Genomic DNA, 26,105 nt, shown 5'->3' on the forward strand with positions numbered 1-26,105 from the left:
AAAATAGTTTCAGATGAGAGGAAGAAGTGGATGGAAAAGTGGGCAGAGATGTAATAGTCATTTTTGAATGTTATTGGTTGTACATCCTACTACCTACTTTTACAGCTTATGGAAATGCCAAGGTACTGGAATTTTGCTGCATGGGAGTTCTACCACACAGGGTTGACTTACTTGAGCACCTTCAAATACCACCAGGCTTAGCCAGGATCAAAGCTTCCAACTTGGACTCAGAAAGCCAGTGCCCTAACTGTCTGTGCCACTCTGCCCAGCTGGGCAGAGATGATGGAAGAGGATAGCAGAGGGAATGAGAGAAAGTATTGTATGGAATGGTTAGAAATAGGAGGAAAATATGAGACATGATGTCTATAATGAAAGATAAAAATGGAAGTGAAATACAGTACTGGAGATGAAATGCCCTAAAGGGTTAAGGAAGGAGAACTTCGAGGAGCTATTAAACCCAAATAGGTCCACAGAGGAGGAAGAAGTAGGAGACAGATAACAAGCCAGAAATCAAGATGAAAAAGGTCTTAAGGGCACCCGGAAGGGGCTATGTCTGCCATGTTAAAATGGGCGTTTTTAAGGAACATTTTCTCATAAAGTTATGAACCAAGGAAATTTCTTTTTTGTATACATATTTATTAGACCATCGCACGTAGATAGACGACATCATTTTTTAATATTTCTGTTTTTTTGAAAATATACATTTTTAAGTCAACATCAATATTTTAGGTTTTAAAAGGAGACATTTTGTTCCATAATTCAGAAATTGTACCTTTGATTTTAAAAATCTTGTGTTAAAATACGTAGAATGATTAGTTACATACCACCTACAAGTTTGGTTAATGTGCGTTCAGTGGTATCCGAATAAATGTTCCTTAGATACACAAAAAACTACTTTTCAGGAAACGAGCCTCAAAGTTCCTTATGCATTCCACATTCGTACAGAGGATCATCTGGGTTCTCTTCCATCTCATCTTGTAATCTTCTATTTACACTTCCTTTCTTCTGTCTTCCAAGCTTGACCAGCTCCCTTTCTGCTACATCTGCTTTCCTTTTTCTTTCCTTATCTATAATTGACATTCGTTTTAGTGTTGTGCTCTAGAGGTACCGGCATACGAAGTCTTTGTAGTACTTCGCTCTTCGAGATATTGCCCCCACTGTATATTGCCACGGCATCATAAACACCAAAGTGGAGTGTTTTTATACTCACAAATACTCTCTTGGGTATCCGAGTCCAGATCAAATGATTTAAGCATTCGTTAGGGTTTTGGGTTTTACTGAGAAGGCATTTCCGGAGGAGTTTTTCATAGGGTAAGTCTCCGAAGAATGGCCTCATGGGTTCCGCGACTGCATATGGGAGACTGTGTTTGTGGTCGTGGTCGCAGTTTTCTTCATTTTTATGGTATTTGCACCACGTGTCCTCCCCTTTTGGTAACAAATCATGCTGTGGTTGTTCATTCTGCATCTTTTTTGTAGTCAATTGGGGAACACACATTTGCACACTCACTTGTAACGTTTGGAATAACAACAGTGATTTTCCTCTTTCCCACATTCTTGCGCACCTTGAAAATCCTATTACTATGTCTACGCATCTTGTTCAATGTATAAAACCAAACGAAAAAAAAGCAGCTGAATACTGTTGTAAAGAAAGCCGCCAAAACAAACAATGAACATATGCAGTTATGTTCTCAATCATTCTGCCATCCAGGTTGGCCAACAATTGAAAGTTGCGCTTTCCAGCAGCAGGGATATCCTCTCACAGAAAAACACCACGTTATGAAACATAAACACATTCAACAGAGTCTATGTCAAGGCTTACAAATGGAAAGTAATGTTATGTCACATCGGTTCGAGGACATGTCATGCCCGACATCTGCGGCACTCCCAGGTAATATAAAAATTAACACCCTTTCAAACGTCGCAAAGGTCTGAAACAAAAAGTATTCGAAAGAAGAAAGTCACAGGTATATAAAACTGCAAAAAAATAAAAAACGATTACATATTCAGCATTTCAGTAGCAATATTGCATCATGCATTTAACTGCATTTAACTGAAAAGTACAAAATAATGTTAAAAAAACAAAAAGTAGGGCGAAAATTGACGTCTGTTGTGGCCTGTTGGAAACCATGTGTCTACTGGGACCATAGCGGTCAGTGATCGTGTGCATGTTAAATACTGTCTGATTCCCAGCTTGTGACCCCTGCAGGATGAGGAAGTGAGGAAGGAGTAGAGTGAGACGTGTGAGGCAGCATGTGTTTAGTTACAATTCTGAATAATAAGTTCATATAAGTTGCAACATTGAACTTCTCTCTCCCTTCAGTTTGCGTATTTGACACCAAACTACTGGAGTAGGGTAAGAAAAATATTTTTGAACTGAATGTACTGTAATACAGTAGTAGTAGGCTGTTAACACTTATCAAACAGTAATGTGTTGACTAATATACAATGCTGAACAATGGAAGTGAATGAATGACAGAGTGAATTGTAAGCAACATGCAAACTAAAGAAAATTAGTTTTCTCATATTTGAACGTACGGTATATAAATGTTTCTGAATATATATTTATTTATTTATTTATTATTTTTTAACTCTTTAGTAGCAAAATTAGGGCTCTTGACCCTCTCTTACACTTAACCACAAAATGTTTGGTAATCGATTGCAATTAATTTTAAAAAATTTAAATGGGATGTAAAACAATAATATAATTAATTACAATTAATTAGGATTGTTCACTGGAGACCATGGGAACACAGGAGAGGGATTGGAAGACTCCAGAAGAGATGGCTCGATGACATAAAGCTGTTGGCTGGAACACGCTGGTTCCAAGTGGGTCAAGACCGAAGACGATGGAAGCATATGGAAGAGGCCTATATCCAGCAGCGGACTGAAATAGGCTAGAAAAGAATAAGAATAAGAATGTATATATATATACTCAAATAGGGAGGAAACAATAATAAAAAAATATCAAACTTAAAAACTATTTGAATTATTACTACAGAAGAAAAAATATCAAACTCAATAACTGAAGAGCATCTGAGTTAATACTGTAGTATCAAGTTACTATCTTAAAGTAAAACTTCTTAACTACTGAATATAAGGCATAGAGAAATTAACTGAATGTTACAATTCCTATTCACTAAGAACCATGTTATTGTCTCTATTCTTGGGAATGAGACTAGTAAAATGTAGATGGGATAACTTAAGATACATTCATATATAATAATGTATCTTGGACTGCCTAGCTGAGGCAGTAAAGGCATGCTCAATTCACCTGGATGAACATGGGTTCAATTCCTGCCAGGAAGTTGAAAAATTTAGGAAGCGACATTTCCACTTTTAGAGTGGCACAAGGCTGTGAGGTTCACTCAGCCTACACCAAAAATAAGTACCAGGTTAATTCCTGGGGCAAAGGTGGCCAGGCATCTCTCCCACCAGTGCTGAGGCTACATAAAGTAAGAACCTTTTCTTTCCACTCCTCCAAGGGTCTTCATGACCAGTATGGTGATGCTTTTGCTTTTGGCTTTTTACTGTATCTGATTTCATTCATACATTCATTCAAGTAAACTGCATGTACTCTGGAAGAATTTTTGACAGACTGTTTTAGAAAATGAAATAGCATATGGCTTTTAGTGCCGGGAGTATCCGAGGACAAGTTCGGCTTGGCAGATGCAGGTCTTTTGATTTGACGTCTGTAGGTGACCTGCATGTCGTGATTAGGATGAAATGATGATGAAAATGACACATACACCCAACCCCCATGCCAGTGGAATTAACCAATTATGGTTGAAATTCCCGATCCTTCCAGGAACTGAACCCGGGACCCCTGTGACCAAAAGCCAGCATGCTAACCATTTAGACATGGAGCCAGACATAGATTGTTTTAAGCATGCTAGACGAAGAAGAGTTTTTAACATCTATTGGGGGCCTGTTTTATTGCCTCAAAGCAGTGATCAGGAATTAATGGCTGTAAGTATTTGTTTGATGTGGTGCTATTTCAAGTAATGATCCAGAATGGGTATTGCACATTGTATTGTAAATGAAATTTAAAATTACTTGATTAATATACTGTACATGTTTAGTTCCTCAAGGAAAGAATGAGCACATGGTATCATATACTACTTGCATTTAATACCAAATACACTTAATTATTATGAAAATATAATTCACCTCCCTGAGAATATACTGTACACAACAAACATTAAATCTGTAGATTCAATTATTTCTGAGAAAAGTGTACCTGTGAGAAAGAGACAACACCATGCACTCATTCCATTTTAGAATGACTGTAAATGTGTGGTCATGTTGTACTAAAACTACTAAGTGGTAGTGTCCTGTTCACACAGTCTTTGAGGTGGTAACGAGGGCAAGCTTCTCCACAGAAAGAAACAGTTGTACAGATCTTACTGTGGAACCCATGGACAGCAAACCTAATGTAGATGTGGCGCTGTGGGAAAGTTGGGACCCTTCCGTACATCTGTCGTCGTGGTTTTGGTATCATATATATTCCTCACTATTTGGGTTACCTTTCTTGTTCTATACTCTAGTATTAATTTTGAGAAATGAAGAAAGAAGCCTAAAATTGAATAACAGATAGTTGGGGCTGTTTGCAGAAAGCAACTAGTAGACGAGGGTCATTTGGTGGGTTTTTTTCCAGTCATTTAAACGTAACCATCCTAATTCTTTTTTAGTATGATGTTATATGACGATCATGTTAGTGCTGGAAGGTATATCGAATGCAAGAGTTCTATATACATTGTAGTTTTGCTGCTTGTTCACAGATTAGGTCAATCAGTGGACTGTCACAGTAATCAAAGATTGGGAATAGAAGTGCTTTTATAAGTTTAAATTTAAGGTTCTGAAGAAGAACATTCATATGACACTTTAGGGGATAAAAAGGATGTACGGACCTTTCTGCGGATATTAGTTGTATGTTCATTCCAGGTCACAGTCTCATTTATGTTTACCCCAAGATTTGCGACTTTCTTGGAGTAAGGCACTTTAGTATCGCCAACGGTAATGGTAATATTTCTGGTGTATGTAGTTTTTGTAGGCCAGTATTCACATACTGAACTGCTTTTCATATGATGTTGTTGTTGTTGTTGTTTTTGTTGTTGTTGTTGTTGTTGTTTGAGTCATCAGTCCATAGACTGGTTTGATGCAGCTTTCCATGCCACCCTATCCTGTGCTAACCTTTTCATTTCTATGTAACTATTGCATCCTACATCTGCTCTAATCTGCCTGTCATATTCATACCTTGGTCTACCCTACCGTTCTTACTGCCTATACTTCCTTCAAAAACCAACTGAACAAGTCCTGGGTGACTAAAGATGTGTTCTATCATTCTATCTCTTCTTCTCATCAAATTTAGCCAAATCAATCTCCTCTCACCAATTCAATTCAGTATCTCTTCATTCATGATTCGATCTATCCATCTCACCTTCGGCATTCTTCTGTAACACCACATTTTGAAAGCTTCTATTCTCTTTCTTTCTGACCTAGTTATCGTCCATGTTTCACTTCCATACAATGCCACTCTCCAGATGAAAGTGTTCAGAAACATCTTTCTAATTCCTATATCAATGTTTGAAGTAAGCAAATTTCTTTTCTTAAGAAATCTCTTCCTTGCTTGTGCTAGTCTGCATTTTACGTCCTCCTTAATTCTGCCATCGTTAGTTATTTTACTACCCAAGTAAAAATATTCATCTACTTCCTTTAAGACTTCATTTCCTAATATTATATTTCCTGCATTGCCTGCCTTTGCTCGACTGCACTCCATTACTCTTGTTTTGGACTTATTTATTTTCATCTTTTACTCCTTACCTAAGACTTTGTCCATACCATTCAGCAACTTCTTGAAATCTTCTGCAGTCTCAGATAAAATAACAATATCATTGGTAAATCTCAAGGTTTTGATTTCCTCTCCTTGAGTTGTGATTCCCTTTCCAAATTCCTCCTTGAATTCCTTTACTGCCTGTTTTATGTAAACATTGAAAAGAAGAGGGGACAAACTGCAGCCTTGCCTCACTAATTTCTTATGACTGCAGACTGATTTTTATACAGATTGTAGATAATTCTTCGTTCTCGGTATCTGGTCCCAATCACCTTCAGAATCTTAAATAGCTTGGTTCAATCAACATTATCGAATGCCTTTTCGAGATCTATGAATGCCATATACGTGGGCTTGTCCTACCTAATTTGATCCTCTAAGATCAGACGTAAAGTCAGGATTGCTTCACGTGTTCCTACATTTCTTCTGAAGCCAAATTGATCTTCTCCCAACTCAGCTTCAACTTGTCTTTCCATTCTTTTGTAAATAATACGTGTTAAAATTTTGCAGCCATGAGATACTAAACTGATGGTGCAGTAGTTTTCACACTTGTCAGCACCGGCTTTCTTGTGAATAGGTATAACAACATTCTGCCGAAAATTGGATGGCACTTCTCCTGTCTCATACATCTTACACACTAAATGGAATAACCTTGCCATGCTAGTTTCTCCTAAGGCAGTCAGTAATTCAGAGGTGTCATCAATTCCAGATGCCTTGTTCTTATTTAGGTCTCTCATAGCTCTGTCAAACTCTGACCTCAAAATGGGGTCTCCCATTTCATCAGCATCAATAGCCTCTTCTTGTTTCAGAACTAAATCATCTACATCTTTACTTTGATACAACTGTTGGATTTGTTCCTGCTATCTTTCTGCTTTGTCTTCTTTCCCTAGAAGTGGCTTTCCATCTGAGCTCTTAACATTCATACACCTAGATTTCCTTTCTCCAAAGGTTTCCTTGATTTTCCTGTATGTAGCATCTATCTTTCCTAGGACCATACAACCTTTGACATCCTTGCACTTGTCTTTCAGCCATTCTTCCGTAGCTACCTTGCCCTTTCTATCCACTTCATTCTTTAATCACCTGTATTCTTTTCTGCCCTCTTCATTTCTAGCATTTTCATTGTTCGTCAATCGGGTCTAGTATCTCCTGAGTAATCCACTGATTCTTAGTTGATCTTTTCTTCCTTCCTAATATTTCTTCAGCAGCCCTGCAGACTTCATTTTTCACGACTATCCACTCTTCCTCTATTGTGTTTCCTTCAGCCTTTTCATTTAGTCCTTTTGCAACATGTTCCTTGAAACAATCCCTACACTCCTTTCTTTCAACTTGTCTAGATCCCATCTCCTTGCATTCCTTTCTTTCTTTAATTTCTTCAACTTTAGATGGCATTTCATGATCAACAAGTTGTGGTCAGAGTCCACGTCTGCTCCTGGGAAAGTTTTGCAATCCAACACCTGGTTTCTGAATCTCTGCCTAATCATAATGAAGTCTATTTGATACCTTCCAGTGTCTCCAGGTCTCGACCACATATACAGCCATCGTTTATGGTGTTTGAACCAAGTATTAGCAAGGACTAAAATATGATCAGTGCAGAATTCAACCAGCCGACTTCCTCTTTCATTCCTTTGTCCCAATCCGAATTCTCCTAATGTATTACTGTCTCTTCCTTGGCCTACCACTGCATTTCAGTCTCCCATCACAATTAGATTCTCGTCACCTTTTACAAATTGTATTAAATCTTCTATCTCTTCATATATTCCTTCGATTTATTCATTATCCTCTTAACTAGTAGGCATATAGACTTGCACTATTGTGGTGAACATTGGTTAGGTGTCTATCTTGACGACAATAATTCTTTCACTATGCTGGTCATAGTAGCTTACCTGCTGCCCTATTTTCTTATTCATTATGAAACCAACTCCTGCATTTCCCTGTTTGATTTTGTGTTGATGATTCTGTAATCGCCTGACCATAAATCCTGTTCTTCCTGCCAACATACTTCACTTATACCAACTACATCAAACTTTAGTCTATCCATCTCCCTTTTCTGATTCTCTAACCTACCACAACGATTAATACCTCTAACATTCCATGCTCCGACTCACAGAATGTCAGTCCCCACCCAGAGATCCAAATGGGGGACTAGTTTGCCTCCAGAATATTTTACCCGGGAGGAAGCCATCATCAGTACATCATTCATACAGAGAGAGCTGCATGTCCTTGGGAGTTAGTTACAGCTGTAGTTTCCCGTTGCTTTCAGCCATGTAGCAGTATCAACACAGCTAAGGCCATGTCGGTCAATCATCTAGACTGCTGCCTTTGCAACTTCTGAAAGGCTGCTAACCCCTTATTGCATATACAGTACAATATATACTACTATGATACTATATCTGTAAGGTGGTATATCTATATAGGTGGTATTTACTATGAATAAATAGGAATGAGATGTCATTGATATGCAGGCTGAATAATAAAGTACCCAGCACAAATACTTGAAGTATGCCGAGTAATCTGAGAGCCCATTGAGATATATCCTTGTTTACTGAGACATGTTGACGATTATTGTTCAGATAGGATATAAAGGATATATCAATGCCAAGGGAGTATAGTTTCAAAAAGGATTGTATATTTCAAATACATGGCTACAACTAAGGAGTGTGAAGAGTTTCACCTTCCATTTATCCATAGCAAGCTTAATATCATCTGTTATCTGAAGAAGTGCAGTTGTCATGCTGTGACTTCTTAAAGCCAGATTTGCAAGGAGTCTAAAAGTGAGTGAATTGTGAGATAAACAACTAGTTCTTGAGCAGCTAATTGGCAAGCGGGAGGGAGTATTGATATAAGGCAATAATCTGATGGAGAATTTGATATGGCATCCTTTAATGTTGGAGTCACTAGAACATCCTTCTAAACAGCCAGGAAAGTTCCCATGTTTAGACAATAATTGAAGATATGAGTAATGATCTGTAGGACCGCACCAATAACATTGTTTATAAAGCCAATTGGAATATGATATGCTCCTTTAACTAGATATTTAGTGTAATTTAAGACTTGTTTTACTTCATTTATACTGACGGAGCAAAGTGAAAAATATTGTAGTACTGTAATCTTCTTCCTGTGATAGAAATTTTCTGACGGGAGTTAAGTTTATTTTATTTGTTTACACTGAAGTGGTAATTAAGTGTGTGAAACAATGTTGTTGAGATATGAGTTTTTTAATTTTTTCCTATGCCTATTGCAGCATTTCTCTCCATTCATTAGCAATATTAAGATTTTTAGTTTGATTTCTGATATAAATTTACTGTTGCTAATTACAGTAGCTGTTTTGCTCTGTTCATAAGAGACAATACTTATTATTAATGAATATACTATATCCCAATCATAACGCTGTTTCAAATGGAAACTAAACAAATAAAGACAAGTGTATTGGAGGGAATCAAATACTTGAGGAAACTGGATCTCGAAATCCTGAAGAATAGTACGGGAGAAATAGAGAAGGCAAGGGACCTTATCAAAAAGGGAAAATTAGATGAGGCTTTAGAAATATCCACAAAAATAATGCAAACAGCCACCATGGAAAGGAGGACAAGGCGAGCACAAAGATGGTTCGACCAGGAGTGCTACAGAAAAAGAAAGGAAACACTAAGAGCACTATCCGGAGCCAAAACATCTAAACAGCAAGCGCACCTAACATTTTACGCTGAGAGAAGAACAAAATACAAACGTCTACTAAAACAGAAAAGAGCTGACATATGGAGAGAGAAGCAAGGAAACAGGCAGAAGACGTGAGGACTGACCCTTTCATAGCTCTAAGGAAGAGGAACCCACCCACTACAGGAGAAGTACCAGCATGGGAAGACCATTTCAGCAAAATCCTAGACCAGCAACAGAAAGGTCAGGCATATGATCCAATAATACAACAGGTTCACGCATATGATCCAATAACAAAGGAGGAAGTAAGGCAGGTGATAAAGGAGGGAAAAAATAAAAAGGCAGTGGAACCAGACAATATCTACATTGAGCACCTGAAAGAATCTATGGATATTATGCAAGATCTCTGGGTAGATCTAATGAACAAATGCATGGAATTAGGACAGATACCCGAAAGCTGGAGAGCAGCAACAATGAAGATTCTCTATAAAGGGAAAGGAAGTACTACAAGCCTGGACTCATACAGGGGAGTGGTTTTGGAAAGTGCTACGTTCAAGATGTTCACGAAAGTTCTAAACGAAAGACTACTAGAAATTATTAACAATCAAATACCTGAATGTCAGTTTGGATTCAGGAAAGGCAGGAGTACATTACAAGCAATTTCCTACCTATTGGAGCAAATAGAAGACTCCCTTAGACACCCCGGAGGGAAGTATTATGCTGTATTTGTAGACTACAGGAAAGCGTTCGACCTAGTAAACAGGAAGAAGCTTATCGAGAAACTTAAAGGAATGACTGGAAAGGACCACCCAATCGCAAGGATAACAGAAGATCTCTTAAAGTATAACTACATATATATAAATAACAATGTGGAAACATCAAAACAGATTATTCAAACAAATGGGGTATTACAGGGGGACCCTATCAGTCCTACACTATTTAACATCTATACAGCAGACATAATGAAAATCATTAAGGAAAACTCGAATACAACTCTAATTCTATATGCAAATGACATGGTGATTGGGTCTCCTATAAGGACAGAAGTACAAGAAGCAATTAACAAGCTGGAGAATTGGGCCAGGGAAAACAATGTCAATATAAACCAAGAGAAAACTGAACAGTTGACTTTTAGGAAGGGTGGAAAAGCAGCAGCGACTGACAAAATAGTGTTTTCAGGCAATCCACTAGAGAGAATTAACAAATTCAAATACCTAGGGGTTACATTGAAAACAACGGCATCATCATACAGTCTTCACATAGAAGAAAGGACAGCGGCAGCAATCAGGGCAATATACTACATAAAGAATATTATAAATCTGTCTATCAGCACGGCGATGGGACTATTTAGAAGTGCAATAGCCCCGATCATCACCTACCTGGGAAAAGTTAGGTGAATTAACCAAAATTGAAAAGGTGAAGGCGATATACACGACAAGAGCAATGGGAGTAAGGAAGACAGCCCTTCATGACCTCTATACTAGACGATGGGAGAAACCTACTTCCTAGAGGACATCAGGACCCAACACCACCTACCATCAACAGCACCGTATCAAGAGCTACTAAGGAACCGAAATAAGAAGAGGGAAGAAATACAGCTGGAATTCTACAGCTCACCTGCTATGGTGGAAAAGTCCTGGACCAGAGAAAACCAGACACAAAGATATGTGATAGCCAGATTTTTCAGTACACGGCTTTCACTACAAGCTGTGTATTAACAAGCGATTTCACAAACCAGACGTAGATAGCTTGTGTGTGCTGTGCGGCAAAAATTGTGTCACATACTAAAGAGCACGAAAAAAACGAAGTCGATCACAGACTACAGTAAGGACTAAGATGCTCAATTGAGCGCACCTTTTTCTTATTATTATAAGAGACAATACTGTTCGAAATCCATCTGCTCTTCTGTTACTCTGTACTGGCAGAACAAAGCATCATGTCAGGCCATTGCTGTTTCTATCTCTCTGTATAACCATGGAGCAGAAGAGCTGTGTACCTACACAAGAACTTTATCAGACGAAAGGGGATATGTTTTTACATTAGATTACTCTGGGTTGCATAAACTGAAAAAAATATATATTTATTGCATGTAGTTAACTTCATTTTTAACATCTGTATTGACATAATACTCACATAAAAATTGAGAAGAGTCCACCCTCTTCAATATCAGAATATTGTATTATCTTCTTAAAAGAAATGCAGTTTTTAACTAATCTAAATTAAAAGTACATGTTTTATCCCTCACAGGGACATTTTCAGCTTGCAGAAGATACAAAGTTATTCCAAAATAGATGGCAAATAATTAATAAATAAACACTCTAAAATAATTTTTTTTTTAAATATGAAGTATCAAGTAACAATTAGTCAGCTTCCAAGAAGAGATTTTTAACTCATCAAATTTTAAATGTCATCATAATATAATCTGTTAAGGTCTGAAATACCATCACCACAAGACATACAGAATTGTACATTTAAAGGAAGCCAATAATGTTATAAATACACAGCGTTCCATTCATTTTTCATTTGATTTTATAGAGTGCTTATATATTAATTATTTGCAATATATTTTTGAATACCTTTGTATCGTCTACAAGATGAAGAGGTTCCCAATGAGGGATCAAACATACACTTTTAATTTAGAATAGTTAGAAATATTTCTTTTAAAAAGATAATACATTATTCTGGTATTGAAAAGGGTGGACTCTTCTCAGTATATTTTTACTTTGGCACTTTGTAACAAAATTAAATAAGGTCACATGTAGGTATATCGGGAAAATAAATTTGTCCATGCTTTTCAGTCTTCTGGGGATCATTTGTCCCTAAGTAGTCAATTAGAGTGTGAGTTGAGTTGTTGTGTATATGTGATTAGTTGCATCTGATAGTCAGATGGTTGAGACCATTGAACTGAACAGTCTAGGGATTCAGTCTAAGTCGCTAGTCTAAGTCAGTAGGTTTAGGTTAAAATCATTGAGGATTCTGATGTGTTCATAAGCTGGTGTCTGTTTCAGCAGGTTGGCTTGATCTCACCTGTATTTCTTACCTCAGATGGCTTATAAACTACTACTACTACTACTACTACTTCTACTCCTTTTCTGGTGGTTGATGATCACCTCAAGGAACATGTATTTGATATCTGTGTTGATGTCAGAAGAAGTTTACAGACTATTTTGCTCTTATTATTGTCTGTACAATACACTGACATACCATTGCCTCATTTACCGTTGTGACCATACCTGTGTAACATATATCCACCTATTTTAACAAGCACTAAACCGATTAAGTGCACATTTCTATTAGTAATAGAATGCACTTCGTCAAAATGACTGAACAGTGACAGATAATTGATATGGCAACACTGTAATGTTATAGGAAACTGCAACAAAGCACATTTTAATAGGATGCCTGTGAGCTTAATTCAGAGTTGGTTTTCTTTTTTCTCTTGTTAGTTGCTTTACGTCGCACCAACACAGATAGGTCTTATGGCGACGATGGGATAGGAAAGGCCTAGGAGTTGGAAGCAAGAGGTCATGGCCTTAATTAAGGTACAGCCCCAGCATTTGCTTGGTGTGAAAATGGGGAAACCACAGAAAACCATCTTTAGGGCTGCCGACAGTGGGATTCGAACCGACTATCTCCTGGATGCAAGCTTACAGCCGCGTGCCTCTAACCGCCCAGCCAACTTGCCTGGTTTAATTCAGAGTAAGAAAGAGGCTGGTGAAAGCAAAAGAGGGTTGTCACTGTCTTGAAACATTCCCAGGTCAATGGCATGCTGGAATTCATCATCTACAAAAAGTACAGGTTCACTGGTCTTGGCCATTATTATGCATTAAGGATGAAATATTTACCAGTACTGAGAATTTTTCAGGTACTGGTACTGAACATTATGGAACTCTATGTCTTAATATATTGCTATAGCTGCTGAGTTTAAAGCTCTGTTTAATTCAGCTACTGTGCTAATGTATTCTTTTCTTCTATATTTAGCAACACTACTATACATCCCTCAACTGTCCATTCTGCTTTTACCCTAGGATATCCCTAGCTCTATTGAAGGTCTGTTTTTTGTAACTGGTCAGTGATTCAGTTATTAGTAAGTTAGTGCCTTAGAGCAGCTTTTTCACTCTCTACATACAGTTACAATCTTTGAATCTAAAATTTTTAATGATGATCTATTGTCTTCCTATCACTACAGCTTCAGCTGCTGTTCTTTCCCACTCGCCAAGCCTGTGACAGGGGTCATTGTCTCCTAATGAGATGTCCAGTTGCAGCTTCTCTTTGATGAAGTCTGTATCTATTGTATTTTATATATGTCTTCACCAGGTTTCTTGGTAATGCCATGCACTAGGAGGTATTTACAATGGCTGTATTGAGCCAAGTCATCAAGCAATATTTCCTGACTGGTTAGGCTCTCGTCCATTTGCTGATGTCTTTGTCCTTAGTTCGGCAATTTCATCAAAAACTTGGTTCTTGTAAGTTTCAATGTCAGCAGCCAGGCTCAGTTTCTCTTGAGGTGGGTTGGCAGTTCTGACACCAGCACTGGTGATCACTGCTACTAGGTAATTTTTGTAGTCACTCAGTTGACTTTCAAACAGAGCTGTTCTCTGATTTACCTTTTAGAGGGTCATTTTTGAAAAATAGTTTTCAACTTCAATTACAAAGTTCATAGGTAAATGTGGTTGTTCTTGCTGTTTTTGAAGGATATGACATAGAGCACTTTACATTTATATTTTCCTAGCCACCACTACAAATGTATAATATCAGAGCCTTCTGCGTGACTTATAACTGAAGGGGACTTGATGGTCATTCAATATTGTCAAATCCTGTATACAAGCAGACAGGTGTGTACATAATCAATTTTGAGCCAGCGGACACCCATGCTCGCCACAGCCTAGCAGGAACATTCAAAATAGACACCGGTATCTACAGAAATGCTCAACGTTTAAAGAAAGGTGATAAGAAAAATTGCCATAACCAAAGGGTGAAAACTTTGATGTTACACTGTACAAAGATTTATGAGAAGATTCTAGAGAAACACATAAAGAAGATAGTGGAGTGTGGATTAAGAGAAGAACAATATGTTTTCTGATAGGGTAGATTAATGGTGGATCTCACATTTGTGGTAGAACAACTGCAAGAGAAATATTATGAGTATGGGAAGGATGTAGTGATGCCATGTTTTAATATGGAGAAGGGATATGACAGTGTATGTAAGGTTTGTGAAGCATGCATGAGAGGGTTAAGAGCATGTATAAGAGAAGGAGAGGTGTGAGAAAGTGGGAGGGGAGAAGACAGCTAGGTTCAGGTTAGAGAGTGATCTTTGGCTAGGAAGTGCTCTTTCACGTCCATTGTTTATTATAGTAAAGGACAGAGAACTTGATAGTGTGGCTGGAAGGACTGAAGAAAAACAAGTGAAAGAAAAACTGTTTGCTGATGATCTAGTGATATGGGGAGACAGTAAGAAAGAAGTACAACTGTGTGCATGAGAAGTAGTAGTCTACAAAAGTGAAATGAAATTCCCTGCAGAGAAGCATTGTTGAGGACAATGGGAGAAACAGGAGGGAAATAAATGAACAGGAGAGATAGGTCAACTCTCTCTCTCTCTCTCTGTGTTTTTTGTTTGTTTGTTTGTTTGTTTGTTTGTTTGTTTGTTTGTTTTTGAGAGAGAGAGAGAGAGAGAGAAAATAGGAAGGTTGTACAACTGGATGCCCTTCCATCATCAACAGCATCATGTGCCCTCACTCCATATGAACCATACAGAGAGGTTTAGAATTGAATCCAGGTTCTTGACATGCAATCTAGTGATTAGAAATTGTATACCACCACCTCTCCTACCTTGGATAGGTTGCCACGCGCTGTTGGTGGGGGGTAAGGGAATGGAGGAGCGGAAAGGAACTGGCCATCCTACCGTACGTAAACTCCGGCTCAGGCACACCTCTGCGGAGGTTCGGACCTGCCCTTGGGCAGAATACACCCTTAGCTTTACCTCTCCTACCCTGTCGACCAACCTTCTGATCACAATGCTTTTTTACATTGTGATTCTCAGTTCAATACGGATCAATTATGAAGTGTTTAACTTGAAAAAAATAACATTCTGATGGTGAAAATTCTTTTGACCAACGGGACTCAAACTGGCCTACCAAGGTGCCAGATCATTAAGACTTGATGCCTTAATGATTCTGGGCTCAATTCTTTAAGCATGTAAGAGGTTTAATATGGAGCAGAGAAGTACCACGGAGGAGCAAAAAGACTTTATAAAATACTTACTATGTTCCCATACTGACTTATATAGTACATCAGAGACATGGGTACTGAGGGAAAGAGAGAAAATAGGATAAATACCTGTGAGATGAAGTTTCTTAGGAGTAAGACTGGAGTGACAAGATTGGACAGATGGAGGAATGAAAGAGTGAGGGAGATGGTTAAAGAAGAAATCGTAACAGTTAGAAAAAAAATCAAGGTTACAGTGGTATGGGCACATGCAGACAACGAGTGAGGAAAGATTACCAAGAAGAATATTTGATATGAAAAGGGAAGTAATGAGACCTAGAGGAAGTCCAATAGACAGATGTGGCTGCAAGGAGTTAAGGAGGAGGTGGAGGCCACTGGACTTGAATTGAGAAATGGGTTACCATACCTATGTATTAATTGTTATGCACACTAATTGAAACATTAAAAACAAAAGTGTGGCTTCTCTTTACATGAAATGGCTGTAGTTAGAGGTATCCTCCAGAACTAGCTCCTAAAATGATATCAGGTACCTTACTGAATTATTTTTTCTTCATTTATTACAATAGATGGACTGAGACTATAGCAGAAAATTGCATAGTTTTGTATTGGGACACTGAAAACGGAAGTGTTTATGATTAACTTCTAATATAACTAGGGGATAAAGTATGTCTTCAGTTCATGGCAAGGAAGGCAATAAAAGTAGGCAAATCTTCGTAAGATGATTTACATGCATCAGTCTAACAAAGGGATATACATCCATAAGTGTAACTATAAATGCTTGGCAATCAAAGGGAAACAGATCACTAATAGTGATATTTTAAGTCAAATATAGATAGACAGAAACATAAATAGGAATACATAACAGGATAAACACAATAATAAGTCAGTGTGGGAAGAGGCATCCACAGACAGGGGAAACAAGGACAAACATGAAAACACAAAAGGGCTACCTGCACATCTTCATACACTGCTGTCTTCAAACAGGAGTCTGAATCTGTTTTTCTTCATTTATTTCTTCTGACCCCACAATAAGCTCATTTCTATTCCCAGGTTCATCAGGCATCAACGTTCACTGAGAGACTATTTCGACAGATCTTCATTCTTGATATAGGATGTACAGGATAAGATAAATGTTATTGATGTTATGTCCCACTAACTACTTTTTTAATGGTTTTTTGAGACGCCAAGGTGCCGGAATTTTGTAGCGCAGGAGTTCTTTAATGTGCCAGTAAACCTACTGACACAAGGCTGATTATTTGAGCACCTTCAAATACCACCGGACTGAGTCAGGATTGAAGTTGCGAAGTTGGGCTCAGAAGGGCCAGCGTTCTGCCATCTGAGCTACTCAGCCTGGCTATAGGATAAGAACAAGGCTGGATAAACATAGGAAAAGAAAAGGATGAATACACGTGGTAGAAGACTTGGAACACAGGACAAACACACAAAAAGAAAAGGAGCTCAAATTGTCGATATAGGTAATGGAAAAGAGCAAACAAATGACAAATAAATTTGTATATAGGAACATGAATAGGATACTGGATTTTAAAATACGCATTTTCTTTACACTAGACAAATATTTGTATGTGTATCATATTTATTTGCAATCACAAATGATTTTAATCTTACAACAGTTTATTTCTCAAATGCTGAACTTTTCCTTGTGCATCTCTTATTTTGACAGTTACAATAACATTAATAATATTTTTAAAAAGGAAAAACTGACTGAGTGTAGTAAAGTTCATTTCATATGATGACCTGTTGCTTCTTTTTATTGTATTCTCCTCTGCATGTAAGACTACAGTTTCATGCATTTTAAAACTGATGAAAATCAATGGTGTTCTAAATACTTCTTAAAACAATAGAGAAGTCAGCAAATTTCCTATCGATTGAAAGTATTACAAGAGAATTTCTATTTCACAAGAAAAATTCCGAACAGACTAAAATTTTTATTAATACCAGTAGTGTGAAAAGTTTCAGGTTAATTGCTCATCTCATTCACAGTCTATACTCCTTGTTGAAAAGCTGATTGTGCAATGAAATAATTCTAGAACTTCTTATAGCATTAATGCATTATGTATCCTTTCTGGTATCTGTAAATTGATTAAATCTTCTATGGATAACATAAATTAAATTTTTAACCCACAAAAAGCAATGGGTTTTAATGAACAAAGAAATGTAACACATTGATAAATGTGTACCATGTTTCCTCTGTTCCAGCAGACACCTTCAGACTCCAAAGAACAAATCTAATGTAATGCTACAACAGAATATTGGTAAAATTCATATATTCAATAGCATGTCAGTTTTAGTCAATGTTAGTTAATATAATTTATTAATTCCTTTTGTCAAGGAGAGGAAATTTTAACACAGAAAAGTACAAGGCATCTCCACACAATATAGGTTAGTTCGACTAGAACATGGAAGCTATTGCTAATATACTTGAAGAATCAGCTAAAATGTTCACACTGAAGAACTCTTAAACATTTAAGATATCAAAAATATATTTTCTCTTTCACTAATGTTATCAAGGGGCTCATAATCAAACTTGCAGTACATTTTCAGGGCAACATTATCTGCTGAGATAACAGTTCTAATTTTGTTTTATAGAACTATACTTTTTTCTACCCCTAGAACTAGAGACAGACATTGCAAATTAAGGGGCATATTTATTTTCAAAATTTGACAAGTACTTCTTGAGAAAATAGAATGCTTTTGACCTGAGTTCATTTGCCAATCATGGACTGCTCTCTTTGAATGAATTACTAAATAGATGACCAAGGCATGCTGTACATATAGATCCTGAGCTGTTGACGTACAGAGATCCTTCACCTTCTTCCGACAGCTATATGTTCAATCTATTATGCCCTTAAATACCCCATGATAAGACTACAATTTAAAACCCTTAGGAGCTGTTGCATATTATTTTATCTTTACCTGCTTACCTATGATGATATTTAAAGTTTTAAATTATACATTACCAAGCGAGTGCTGCACAGTTTGAGTCGTGTAGTTGACAGCTTGCATTCAGGAAATAGTGTGTTTGAACTGCACTGTTGGCAGCCCTGAAGATGGTTTTCTATGGTTTCCCATTTTCACACCAGGAAAATGCTGGGACTGTGCCTTAATCAAGGTCAATGTTGATTCCTACTCACTCCTGCCCCTTTCCTGTACCCTCATTGGCATAAGACTTATCTGTGTCAGTGAGATGTAAAGCAAATTGAAAAAAAATTTCATTGTTATCATAGTGTATTTATGAGCACAGTAGAGCAAATATGTAGCTGTCAGAAGAAGGTGAGGGATCTCTGTATGTCATTAGCTCAGAATCCATATGTACCAAACGTATTGACCACCTATTTGCAGTAGTGATGCATTTGAATAGAGAGGCCCATGGCTGGTGAATGAAGCACTTTGCAAGATTGCCTTTCTCTTAAGAAGAACTTGTCAGATTTTGAAAATAATTACACCCTTGAATTTGCAACACCTAAAATTTAGTGTTAGATGTAAAAAAACAGAACAGTTCCATTTAAACAAAAAACAGTTAGTATAGTTATCTCAAGAAGTATTGATACCTTGGGAATCTACTGCAAGTTTGATTATGAGCACCTTGGTAACATTACTGAAGGAAAAAATTTCAAATATCTTTGACAGTTTAAGAGTTATTAAGGGGAAATTTTTTTGATGACTCACCTTGTGTACTTTGCCATTCTCTAATTTATAAAAACACCCATCCCAAAAAGTTGCAGCAAACTTCTCCAAATTAAAACATAGAAGTTAGATAGTTAGATTCCATCTAAATTAGCCAATTACAGTAATTTGAAATGCATTATTGGTCTCAGTCTTTCTTGTAATCACAGTCTCATAGCAAATGCTTATTTAATCATAAAGCATTCATTCTGTAGACATGCCTGAAATATTCAGATGAAAAATCTGGGACTTCATTTAAAATAATGCTCTTCCACATGAACTTTCTTTGCATGATAGTATTTCTGAAGAAAATTAGCCCTGCAATAAGTACAAGAAACATTATTACCTGTTATGACAGGAGATTTTATACTAAAATACAAGTAATTTTACCATTGTTTTCTAACATTTCCAATATTTTATTACAGTGTATGTTCCTTAATTATATAAAACACATTATTTTGCTTGTTTGGATTATAAGCTCATAAAATTAATTTGATACAGCCCTCTACATTATACTGTACTAAACTTTTCAAGTCTAATCTATTTGGTATAGGCATATGTTGGGTTGTTCCAAGTAACTTCACCTCAGAAAATAAGCAAACAAGTCCTATACTGTGTGATTCAGCTGCCCCTTCCAATGTAGTTTTATGCAATCCACAATATTAATTCCATCCTGGAAACCTCTGCCCTGCCGGTATGCTCAGACAACACAACCGGATATCTTGGTATTTACCGCCTCACCATGATAGGATGCCATAATATTATACTGGTATTAAACACTGGGAGGCATGCGTGTGCCTTCTGATATTGTGACCGCAGTAAACCCAATACATGCTATAAGCTGCACAGTGTGCCATAGAGAACCGTAGCGTAGGTGGTAAAGGCGCAGCGGAGAGGATTACGTGTGAGGTGGGAGGTTCGAGTCTGGGGCGAAGATTCCATATTTTTGAAATATTTGTTTAATACATACTGCACATAATGTAAGTTCATACCTGCTTTCATGCAAATTGTGGCCCTAAGAAGGGCCGATTAGTTATCAGGCTGGACACATACGGAGTGGAAATAATAGGATCACAACTGCCCTGACAAGGTTTTATCACAGCAAACGCTCGATGTGATGATCGTTTTAGTTTATGCACACTGAAGCATTCCTGGTGTAATTACTCGTCAGGCATTTGTGATGAGTTGCCGGAGCTGGTCGGGGTTTTCTGGTGCTTGAGTGTAAACAATGTTCTTCAAATGTCCCCACAAGAAGTCTAACAAAGTTAAATCTGGTGACCTGGCGGGCCAAGAAACAGGGCCGCCTCGTCCTATCCATTTCCCTGGCAGTTCCTCAATCAGATTGTTACGAACAGGTAGAGTTGAATGTGGCAGAGATAATCCTGTTGCAACCACCTTGTCAAACAATTGTGCAAGGGCACATCCTCCAGCAGCAGTGGGAGTTCTGATGCAGAAAGTGCACGTAATCTGGGCCCATCTAATGGCCCTCAAAGAAATAACGTCCAATCAGGTGGTCCTCCACGATTCCACACCACACATTCATTCCCCATCATACTTGATGGGTTGCCTGTCACACCCAGTGAGGATTGTCTGGACTCCAATAGTGCATGTTGTGGCGATTGACGTTCCCATTATTGTGGAAGCACAATTCGTCCAAGCACAAGATGTGCGATACGAATGCTGCATCATTGTCCAGCCTGCCTAATAGCCACCGACAGAACTCCATTTGAGTTTTGAAATCCCAGCCATGAAGCTCTTGGTGTAGCTCAAGATGGTATGGGTGAAAGTGTGAAATTTATGTTCATGCAATAGGCCTATTTGTCACACGGACGGCTGGCTGGTGTTCACCTGTTGTGCAATCGTCCTTGTACTGATGTGTGGATTATTATGAGCTGGCTCCGGAATAGCCTCTTCTGTTTCACCCAATGTAACGGGCTTATCATGGTCTAGTGGCTGCTTGGAAATCACACCTGTTGTCCTTAGGCGTCTTTCAACATGGCAGAATGTCATAGCAGCCGGGTGTCGCCTGTCGGGATAGTGTTCCTGATACAGACATAGTGCCTTGCACTCATTTTGTCATGCTTCCCCAAAAATGAGGAGCATGCCAACGTATTCCTTTATGGAAAATATGCCAAATGACAGCAGAGTAAGCGCAGGCCACACGTTGAATAACAGCGTCATTCTACTGTTTGAATGTAGCAAACGTGGGCCTGTGTTGAAGTATTCAAACATCATATCAATGCAAAAATATCTGAATGTTGCAGGATTCGAACCATCAATGGCACATTCTGTCGACTGCTAGGCTAACGCCTAAACACATCCACTAAACTATACTGCTGGGAGCATGCTGGTAATACATTGAGAGTAGAGTACATACGCCATCTAGTTCAGTATTTAAGACATTAATTATTGCACTGCTACCTAGTTTTATGCATTGATTCCCCTCTTCACTACACCTGGCCATGAGGCACGACACATTAACATAGTTACATGGTCAAAGGATGTCGCTACATGATTTCATGTTTTGCAAGCAGGCGATATAACCTGTTGGTAGGGTTCAGAATCATGTGCAAAAATGTGCTTACTGGACATTAGTACCATACAGCATGCCTCCAGGAGAATAGCCACCTTATAATCATGTCACACATTAGTTGGGTTGCATAAAAACTACACTAGAAGGAGCAGCTGAATCACATGGTATATCTCAAGATACTGCGTATCAATTTGTCTCTTCTTTTAGTGTCTTTTATTTCTAATCCAATTGGCCACCTCACCTTCTTCTGTAAAACCATTTTTTATAGACATATTCTTATATGACCTTTTTGCACCAGTTAAGACAAGCCATAAGAAACAACTACCTGTATAGAAAGAAATATGTATATTTATATAGAGTATATTTGCTTCAAAATACAAGTAAGAGATTTAAAAAAAATTATAGAGAAACTCTGGATTCTGAAACAACAAGTAGGATGGATTAAGGAAATTCAAGAGGATATGGAAGAACTAGAAATAACTATAAACAATTTTGCAAAAGGAAACAGAAAATTTGAAGAAACTGAAAAAGAAAAAAAGATTTAAACCAAAAATAGGCAAACAGCATACAATGAAAAGTGTATTTACAGATGGGAAATAAGATGAAAGATCAGAGTGAATGAATAGCTACTAAGCAATTAGGAAAGAAACTTATTGAAGATGAAGATCAGAAAATGATTGACTGAAGTGGTCCAATAAAGCCATAAAAGCAGAAGAAAACAAGAAATTGGAGAAGAACACAAAAATTAAAATAAACACAATTACAGATCAGTGTGGGTAAAGGTTGCAACAAAAACCTAAACCAACAAAAGGATAACCTCCACTCATGCACTGTTATTTTCACATAAATGGGCTCTCTTGTCATCAGTCCCAATTCTTGAACATTTCTTCCTATACAAGTTGTTATCTTTCTATGTATGACATACATCAAAGTGTAAACATTATAATACATAGGCCTTCTAGAAGTGAACAAATTAGAACACACTTGCAGTACAATACTACTGAGTAAATATATAACTCACATATTAATCAACACCAGTACGACTTTTAAAGTATAGGACTTCAAATGATTTATTTATAAGGTAGATTTTAAAAAAAAGACAAAAACAAAGTCACCTCCGTACAGGCCATGAAGATCCTTGGAGGAGTGGAAGGTAAAGGCTTCCACCATTGTTAACCATGGCACGTGATGGGGTAGAGTGGTTAGCCGCCTTTGCCCCCAGGAATTAACCTGGTCCTCATTTTTGGTGTAGGCTGAGTGAACCTCAGGGCCATATGCACCTCCGTAAGTGGAAATCTCGTTTCTTAAATTTTATGACTTCCTGACGGGGATTCGAACCCATGTCCTTCCGGGCAAACCGAGCACGCCTTTACTGCCTCGGCCAGGGAGCCCCTATCTATAAGGTAGAAGTATTGTAAAATAAACTCTTTCTTGATTGATGCACATGGGAATAATGAGATGAAAGGTGGCAGGAAATGGTCCATTGTTTTGAAGCTGGGAACTTCCATTGTATCCACATTTTCATGAGTGGTTACTGAAAGAGGGATTTATCAGATTAATTCACTAGTAATGATCCCCTGTGGAAGAAGACAATGCTGAAATGTAGGACAGGTGATATCTGTTCATTTCTTCTCTGCAAAATATCATATTTTAACTATACCACTTCAGAAACAAATAGCATTGGCTGTCAATTGGTTCACTGGTAATCTTCCTCCTTAGAGTCTTCAGAACACTGACAGATGATGGGTACATTTTCTTTACCATGACAATGTCCTAGCACATACCACAATGAATCGATGGAATTTAGGCAAGAATTAACAGTGTTACTGCTGAATTATCCAGCCAGTCTCATCTATTTCTTGCCATTCTTTTTTTAACTCTTCTTATCTTGCATACCCCCATCATGTTGTTCACCTTATTTCCTTCTCAGCCATTTTCTTACTGTTTTCTTGGTAAATTTTCCCCTCTATGATTTACAGAAAAAAACTGTTGTGCTGTATCATGTGGCTTATTTTTGCTTCCTTTTTTTCCCCTCCTTTTTTTCATTTATTCATTATACACAGCAGTGTATAGTCTTCACTAACATCTATGCACTTGTTTTTCTCTCTGGACAAAACCCATCAGGACAATCAGATGCATAATCATTTCTTAAGAACACATCTTGAATCACCACACTATTAAATATAAACATTGCAAGTGGTTTGCCACATCGATAGAATTCACTTTTGATTTAGATGAAATGAATTTACTGTGGATGATAAAGTGCCAGGCATGTGAAGTAGATGTTGTGTGGCATTTAATATAACTAACATTGTGTCCATCTCCATAGTGTAATGGTTAATTTATTACTAGCTGCTGTCCTTGGGGATTCTAGCTCAATTTGTGATACTGCCAAAAATTTAAAGTTGGCGGGAGGGCTGCTATGTGGTTAAATAGGTTAATTAAGCTCACCTCTATTAGAGGTGTGACTGAGAAGAGCTGGGCCACCTCAGGATGAAGAAACAAATTTACATTTACAAACATTGTTCTTTTCCAATATCAGAGTGGGATGAGTTAAATTCCTCAGTGGTAACATCCTTTATCTGGGGATGATAAGGATTAACAATAAATTATACTAATATCACTACTGTTTCTTATGGTAGATAGTTGATCGATGGACTCACTCACAGATAGAATTAAAGTGATGTTATAGAATTTTTAATTTTTCAAAAAAGAAGTGGAAACTTTTCATTCATTGATATCTAAAAGCTATGTATTGTCGATACAACTACTCTTTTCTGCCTATTGCTGCTCACTTGATATGCATCCACTCTCCTTCTGATGTCCTCTGGATACTTTTTCAAAGGATAACATCTCTCTTTTCTAAAACTTTGCCTTTGAAAATATTAGTAATAAGTGGAATCTGTGCTGTGGAAAATAAATTTTAATCTGTTTAAATATTTACTTATACATAAAAACACATTAAACTAAATACCTTTATAAGCTGCCTTTTTAAAAGCCGAAGGTCTCAGGGTGGAACAAATTAAGGCCAACTTTGCATAGAAAACCACTTTTCTGCTCATTGTTTGAAGCTCTGTATGGGCTCCATTTATGAATCTTCGCCTATATTTCCATTCTGTAAGAACAACACATCAATTACACATCTCATTTTGGAAATATTGGTGGTGGTAGTTTTAGGTGATTATTCTGATATAAACATTTATGGTAGGTACTTAGGAATAATAGAGCATATGGAACTGAACAATAAATAAGTTCTAAATATATTTTCAGAAATAAATAAAAATGAAATATAAATATATTAGTACTGGATAAAATGTGTCTGAAATTCAATGTAATTTAAAATATAGCCAGTAGACTTGCATATTATGGCATGCTTACCAGAGATGTATTTGCTGCATGGCTATTGTACTTACTGGTAATAACTGAAAAGTGTTGATTTTTTCACAAGCATGGACCTAAACTCATTTGGATACACAGTATATAGGACTATGGTACTCATTCTGAGGATATAGGTTGCAGTTTTCCAGGACTCATCACTTTGAACTGAAAATATAAATTTTTGAAGTAACAACTTTCAATTGGGTAGAATGTACATGTTCATTTTCAGTTAGTCTATATTAATGTCTGTTTAAGGCAGAAACATGTTCCAGGAAGGACATTTCAGGAATCATTAATGAACAAGGAGAGTGTATATGTAAGAATTAATGGAAGGCAGAAGTATTTAGTCAACAGTATGTAAACATTGTTAGGCATAAGGATAATGTCCAGGTAGAGTAAGTGACTAATACTAGCAAAGTTTTAAAAATTTTCTATGATAATAAAGATATTTACAAAAAAAATACAAAAATTGAAAGCTAGAAAATCAGCTGGGATTGATAAGATTTCTGGGAATATACTAAAGGGAATATTGACATTTGGAATACAAAAAAATTGCCTGAAGAATGGAATGTTGCAATTATACACCCAATCCATAAAAAAGGTTATATATCAGATCGTAGTAACTATCGGGGAATTTCTTTGCTAGATATCACCTATAAAATTTTCTCTGAGATCCTCTATTCCAGAATGAAAGTAGGTGTAGCATAATCTGACCCTGTAATGATTAAAACAAGGGTTCCTCAGGGCAGTATTTTTGGACTTTTATAGTTTCTTATGTATAATATGAGTAAAGAACTGAAATCAAAG

The 26,105-nt window shown here is 37.3% G+C and overlaps 1 protein-coding gene across 4 annotated transcripts in view; it reads left to right on the top strand.

Moving 5' to 3' along the window:
* Positions 1–26,105, top strand: part of LOC136857975 (solute carrier family 35 member F3) — a 406,908-nt gene that overhangs the window by 365,366 nt on the left and 15,437 nt on the right. Inside the window, exon 12 of one of the 4 annotated variants that reach the window (XM_067137123.2) lies at positions 17,921–17,976. The exons of 2 other annotated variants lie outside the window; for them this stretch is intronic. In XM_067137123.2, the coding sequence (XP_066993224.1) occupies positions 17,921–17,976 (56 nt within the window). The remainder of the gene's footprint in view (positions 1–17,920; positions 17,977–26,105) is intronic. One more of the 4 variants, XM_067137124.2, reaches the window with a different exon arrangement.

This window comes from Anabrus simplex, chromosome 1 (genome assembly GCF_040414725.1).
Source record: "Anabrus simplex isolate iqAnaSimp1 chromosome 1, ASM4041472v1, whole genome shotgun sequence".
Lineage (NCBI taxonomy): Eukaryota > Metazoa > Arthropoda > Insecta > Orthoptera > Tettigoniidae > Anabrus > Anabrus simplex.